Source organism: Sceloporus undulatus, chromosome 11, assembly GCF_019175285.1.
Source record: "Sceloporus undulatus isolate JIND9_A2432 ecotype Alabama chromosome 11, SceUnd_v1.1, whole genome shotgun sequence".
In the NCBI taxonomy this organism is placed as follows: Eukaryota; Metazoa; Chordata; class Lepidosauria; order Squamata; family Phrynosomatidae; genus Sceloporus; species Sceloporus undulatus.
The window spans coordinates 8,079,486-8,086,648 of NC_056532.1; the positions used below are offsets into that span (position 1 = coordinate 8,079,486).

At 37.7% G+C, this 7,163-nt stretch overlaps 1 protein-coding gene across 1 annotated transcript; it reads right to left on the reverse strand.

Annotated features, from left to right (window-relative positions):
- Positions 1–112: 112 nt before the first annotated feature.
- Positions 113–6,883, reverse strand: LOC121917010 (integrin alpha-E-like). Its single transcript, XM_042442602.1, has 8 exons — positions 6,844–6,883; positions 5,768–5,835; positions 5,206–5,323; positions 4,808–4,927; positions 4,474–4,575; positions 4,192–4,313; positions 2,311–2,446; positions 113–129 (listed from the first exon to the last, which is right to left on the reverse strand). Exons 1-8 carry the CDS (start codon positions 6,881–6,883, stop codon positions 113–115), a joined length of 723 nt encoding a protein of 240 aa, XP_042298536.1.
- Between the last annotated feature and the right edge of the window lie 280 nt (positions 6,884–7,163).

Below are 7,163 nucleotides of genomic sequence, written 5' to 3' on the forward strand. Positions count from 1 at the left end.
CTTTTCGTCGGGATCGGAGGCAATCGTCCGAAGTTCCTGCAAGGCTTTGGTCTTGTTGAACGCCTCCCCGACCTAAAGAGAAAATAGACTTGTCCCTCCGTATTCGCTAGGGTTAGGGACACAAGAGCCCTAACGGGAATATAAGAAAAGCCGCAAATGACAAAAATGCCATGTTTTGACCTGAGAGGACACCTCTCTAGGAATCTCTAGGTCCTCCAGGGCAACTCTGTGGTCAACGTCCGACAGACACTGACCATAGAGTTGCACTGGAGTAGCTACAAAGGCCTAGTAGAGTATCCTCTCTAGGAATCTCTAGGTCTTTCGGTGCAAGTTTTAGTTAAAGTTGACCATAGAGTTGCACTGGTGGAGGACCTAGATATTCCTAGAGAGAACATATTGATCAAACCCATGAACAATCGAATCTGCAAATATCAAAGTAATTCATTATTGAGCATTGCTATTTCTGCCTTGTTGCAAAAGCAAAACGGAGAGGAGTTCCCTGAATCGGGGCCCTTATAGTTTGCAGAGTTTTTATTGATCCTCTATTGACTCCAGCACTTGAACTATAGATTGGAAATATTTAAGTAAATCAAATCAAATAACGGATCCAAGATCAATGCAGAAATGATTGCTTACCCCAATCGCATACCGTTCGACGCCGGCCATTCTTTCCGAATTAATCACCGTTTTTAAATCCAAAGGGTCCTGAAGGATTTCTCCGTCGGTCAACACAAATATGATCTTGGCGGCGTTTTTTTGGGACCCATAGTTTGGATGGAAGATGCAATCTCTGTTTCCGAATAGAAACAGCAAAGTCTGAATCTCCCAGCAAAGAAAAAACGGGGCAAAGATATAAAGCGAGCGCATTTTTAAAAGGAAACCAACAAGATGGCGGCTTAGGAGTACAAAATTTAATGGTTTGTTTAACGCTTCTCGGTAAAAAGGGTTAAATTAAATCAGTTTTCTCCCCCGCTGCGAGGAAAGCTTCAAAAAACAGCGGCATTTTCAATGATTCTTGATCCCATATTTGCATTAATATAAATAAAAAATAAATATAAATAAATAATTTTATTATTATTATTATTATTATTAATATTAAAATTTTCATAATTAATATGAATAAAAAATAATAAATTAAACTATTATTATTCTTGTTATTCTTAATTTGATTATATAACATCTAAATACATGTTTAAATATAAATTACAGTGGTACTCGGGTTACGAAATTAATTCGTTCCGCCATCCCTTCGTAACGTGGAAATTTTCGTAACTCACAATAGCTTTCCGTTAGCGCTGGAAGCCTTAGCATTTGACTTTCGCGCCGAACATGTTCGTAAGCCAAACAATATTTCGTAACCCGAAACAGTTTGTGGCCAATCCAACTTTTCGTATCCCGGAAACGCGACCCGCGCATTCGTATCCCGGTGGGGGACCACTGGAAAATGATTATGATGTATTATAAAAAAAGATAAAGAAAAAGGATGAATATAAATAAAAAAGGGATATCATAAAACATAAAAAAAATAAAGGGCAAATAACATGGAATGTATTATGTAGGCTTATGGAGGAGTTTTATAAATGAGAGTAGAAAATAAATAATGTATGAAATATAAATTTAAATTTAGTGTATGTCTTATGTATGATTGATAATTTTTGAAATCTAACTATAAAATTAAATGTATTAAATATAAATTAAATTTATTATTATTGTATTATTAATTTTATAATATAAATAATATAAATAAATGTATTAAATATAAATTAAATTACTTATTTGTATTATTATTATTTTTATAATATAATATAATATAACCAATATATTATAATATAAATTAAATTTATTATTATTGTTGTATTATTGTATTATTATTATTAATTTTTATAATATAATATATAAAATGTATTATCTATTTATAACAATTATTAAATTTTATAATTAATAAAATATAAATATAGATATTATACATTATTATAAATTTTATATATAAATACAATATTAAATTAAATAAGTTTTATCGTAAATGTAGTTGGTACGCCTAATAAAAGGTTAAATGAATTTAATAATTAACAAACTGGAAGGGGATCAAATATTCCACATCGCTTGGGTCAGCTTTGCATCTCTCTCCCGCCATCCGCCTCTTCCTCCGAAATGGACATCTCCATAGTCTTTATACACTTGCGCACGTGCAAAAGGTGTGACGGTTTGCGTGCCACTTTTGCCTAGACAACCCACTGCCACATTTATAATAAAAAAATAAATAAACATAATACATACAGATTATTTATATTATTATCTTTTGCCACGCACAAGACTGCTGGATGGCGGACGCTGTCCAGGTCTCTTGCCACACTTGCGTCACGGCTTGCACTTCCACAAGGCGTCTCGACTCGCGCAGGTCGAACCCTCCGTCGATGTTGTGCCGTATGAACCAAAGCGAAGCGCACTGGAAGGGAAAGACACCGGATGAAGAAGTGGGAAAGGACGGCCGTGCATGGCCTCGTATACCCACATTTTTGGGACTGCAAGGCCCATCGTCCTGCTACAGTGTGCCTCCTGAAGGTACCCCCGTTGAAATATTCCCCCTTACGTAGAAATAGGAGAGATATAGTATTGAATGTGGATGGAAGCAGGCGATCCAAGGAGCAGGGGGCGGAAAGAAAAAAAGGAAAAAAATAGAAGGAGTTAGGTAAAGAGAGACAGGTGGAGGAAGAGAAAGAAAAAAAAAAAGAATAGGTAAGAGTTAAACTTATAAGATAAAAAAATAAAAAAAGAGAAAATTAGGATGAAAGATAGAAATTGAAATCACAAAATAAACATAAAAAAATATTAAAAATTTTATTTATTAAATTATTCATATAAATAAAAAAATAATTATAAATAAAAAAATAATTAATATAAATTAGTAATTTTTTAATATAAATAAAATAAATATAAAATATAAATATTTATTATATTATATTAAATTTTGTATATAAATAATAATAAAATAATGTTATTATTTAATATTAAATTTTGTAATATTGTAGTATTAAATAAATATAAATATAAATAATTTATTATTATATTAATTATTAAATTGTAATATAATATAAATAAAATATAATAATAAATAATAATTTAATTTTTATTTATTACCGTTTTCAACGATCAAAGCGGTTACAAAAAGCAAAACGACATAACAATTAATAGCAAACGTGCAACTAAAATTCATCCCCTTACCCCTAACAAACACAGTTAATAACCAAAATTCGATTAAATTAATAACATTGAAGTCTATTACGATAGACCTCAACCCAATATTCAAATAGAACAAATACTCAGCAGCAAAAGCTCATTACAATGCAATAAAATATAAAACAGGTAACAATGAAGACGATACTACCACGTATTATTATTATTATTATTATTATTATTATTATTATTATTATTATTGATGAGTATTCAATAATAATAATAATTAATAATAATTTGTTTTATTTATATACCGCTATTCCAAAGATCCTAGCGGTGAACAGCAAGTAAGCTAATTAGCCCCCAACAGTCTGGGTACTCATTTTAGCTCCCTCCTCGGAAGGATGCAAGCCTGAGTCCAGCTTGGGCCCTTTTGCTGGTCTTGAACTCGCAACCTTGTGGTCTTGAGTGAATGGCTGTAGTACAGGCATTGAACCACTGCGCCACCAGGGCTCCAATGAGTAATTGTGGAGGGAAAAAACAGGATATAAATGGAATAACCATAAGAAAAATGTCCTAATGGCCTTTTAATGCTCACTTTGGTGACATTCGGCCGTCGCTGGACTGACATTCGTATTAAGGTTTTGCAAAATGCAAGTTCCAGATCGAATTTGGAGATAGATGTTAAAAATAGATGTTTAAAGTTCAGACTAAAACCCAGAGCGGATCCTACCCCAAAATATACGGAAGCAACATGGATTGTAAAATAGCTCTCCAAAGAACAGGACATTACCCAATTTATGTAGAACGTATGGGAAACCGAACGCAAGTAGATGTATGAGGATGCTTGATGTATTTGTAATGTTATATGTTGTTGTCTGAGTTTGCAGGATGGTTTACTTTTAATACGTCCTGATATGTGTAAACTTACAGCGCTTTATAAATAAAGGTTAATAATAAATAATAATAATATGTCAAATTTAATAAAATAGGAATAATAATAATTTATATTATTACCCCAAAGCACTTCTCATAGAAAGTCTTCATCATATTGTAGATGAAATCTTTGGCTTGTTTGAAGTCTTCCGGATCGATGCTGCCGGATCCGTCCAAGACGATGGCGATTTCGGTCCTCAGATCTGCCAAGGAAGATGAATGGAGCTAGGTAATAATAATAATAATAATAATAATAATAATAATAATAATACCCAGGATTTAATAGGATTATTAAAGCGGTGTCGAACCGCATTGTCCTGACAATGTAGCTTCAGGAGGTTTCCAGTCTTGGTCCAAACTTACCAGAGTCGTCCTCCTCTTCCTCTTCCTCCATATCATTGTTGTTGTTGTTGTTGTTGTTGTTGTTGCCGTTCCCACCAAACAGAAAGCTTCCATCTGTAGGATCTTTGTTTAAGGAGGGAATAAAATCAATACAAACAATTAACATTACTTGCAACCAGAGCTATACATCTTCATTTCCCTTTTAAGACTCTCGCAAGCAAGAGCAAAGGGGATCTGAAAAAGAAATAGCACCATCCATCCATCCATCCATCCATCCATCCATCCCACTATGCCAACTGTCCTTAAAATTGGATATATACCTATATTTTTGGCCATGTTCAGCCTTCATGCTCACCTTCGCATGCCTTTGGGTTGTGGCAAAGTGTGGCGACAGTGGATTCGATGTGGCCAAACCCGTCCACATCTCCGCCGCTTCTTTTGCGCCTTTGGATCCTCTTCTTTAACTCGGACTCAACTGCAAAGTTGAAACAAACCCACTTATGAAATTACAGAAATCCTGTAATACCCCAAATGAGGGAAGAAAAAAGGTAAATGGGCATCATTCCCGCATGTTTCATGTTCCGCCATTGTTTTTCAACGCAACTCTGAAGCGCTTTGGCCGGTGGCGCTTCCCAGATGCGAAATGGCGCACGCAACAAAATGGCTGCCACGTGGGTAAATGGCGGGTCAGGGGTTAGCGCCTAGGTCTGATGGCCGGATATAAATCTACGACCAAAGTTATTCCTTTCGTACCGATGTCCGTAAGGTTGATAAAAGCCTTCTCCCGGAAGTCATTGCCCAGCAAGGTGCAAACGCCGTTCAGCTCCGACGTGACTTTGTGCCACTGGCGCCGTTTTTGCTGGAGACAAACCTGTCGGCAGAGTTTAGGAATCAAAAACTATCCATGGAAACTATACAAACACGACAAAACCACGGTTGGCATTTGGGATTGTTTTAAAAGCTGAAACGGCTTATTTTCACGCTGGGATTTATCTGCGCAGTGCAGTTGTGATAATTCAGTGTCACCGTAATGGCCGTGTCTCCATCCTATGCAACGCTGGGATTTGTAGTCTGGAGAGATACTTCGGATGCTTTGCTAGGGATATCTAGTGCTATGGAAAGATTCCAAGCTTTGTAGTAGACAGTATGGTAAGTTACTCACCAGACTACAACTACTAGTTGAGTATCCCTTATCCGAAACTGTGAACAGATCTTGCCAAGTATTCCCTGCGATGGATTCGCCATCAGTTGGGAATGATTTGGAAGGCACACAACAACAACAACAACAGCAACAACAACAGGGGAAATAGCTTACCAGAATGTGTCCCGGACTTTGGGCTACAGCAATCCCAGGCCGGAGCTTTTTGAGTTTCGGTATATTTCCTAGAGAAGAGCGGCAAGAAGAAGAAAGAAAAGCATAACGTTGCGTCTCCGAATATTGACTTTGGGGACGGAGGCATTTGCAGCCAAGCGGATGCCGCCGTTGCAACAAAGCGCACAACTAGGACCCTGCCGGACACACAACGGCATCTTTGGCGTGGGAGACTAAGGATGTTGTCACACGACGAAAACTTCCAGGCCGACCGATGCCAATCCAATGCCATCCCAAGCCCAATCGTGCGTATTCACATTAATTTGCAAGAGACCATCACACGCAATCGCTGTCATTGCGCAGTCATTCCGGACCTGATCCCGAAAAGCGGCTGTTTCCGATGCCGCTGGGGAAAGGGCACAGAGACCCATAGAAAGGCAGCTTGTTTGGATGTAAAAACGGAGCATGCCTATACACCTATACACAGACACAGATATATATAGATGTTTATATTTCCATATATGCGTATGCCCACCCATGTTCATGGCTTGCCCATTGGGCTGGGTGGGTTTATGTGTGCATGCATATGTATGTGTGCACACTAATATATGGGTATGTGTGCATGTGCTTCCACGTGGCCATACGTATATGTGCGGAGAAAAAGAAACGCGAAGCGATCATTCGCGTGAAGCTAGCATTCATGTGAAACATTGCCCTGTGCCTTTCATGGAGAGTCATTGGAGAGGTCACCAGGCATCATTTGGGGGCACAGGAGGTTCGGATGGCACCAGGTGACACCTCCAAAAGGGGTGACACCTGGCCATAACTCTTTACTCTGGTGCCATGGGTCACTTGGAGAAGATAGCCATGGCAATGGAGAAGGAGGAACCGGGGACCGCACTGCTTCCAGCACGTCTTGCCACCCCTAACACCACCTTCCCAACTCCAACGTTGGGTGGCACCAACGTTGCCAGTCGCCCAACCAGAGGTTTCCAGTGGGTCAGGATAATAATAATAATAATAATAATAATAATAAAAACAACAACAATAACAATTTATTTATAGGATCATATACGTACCTCCCAAGCTGACTGCTTCGCAACGGAGCTCACCCCGCATCTCGCATTTATACAACGTGCCGAAGTCACCTGGTCCCAAGGAGGTAACTAAAATCCTTTTCATCATCATCATCATCATAATAATAATAATAATAATGGAGATGATGAGAAGAACAGAGGGACGGAAGGAGAGAGGGTTAGTGATATGATGATGATGATGATGATGATGATGATGATGATGATGATTCACATACTGTATCAATATATATACATTTATGAATATATCTGTGTTTCTTTTCGCTCCCGCTCTTTCTCCAGTTCCTTTCATCCGCCGGCAGCTT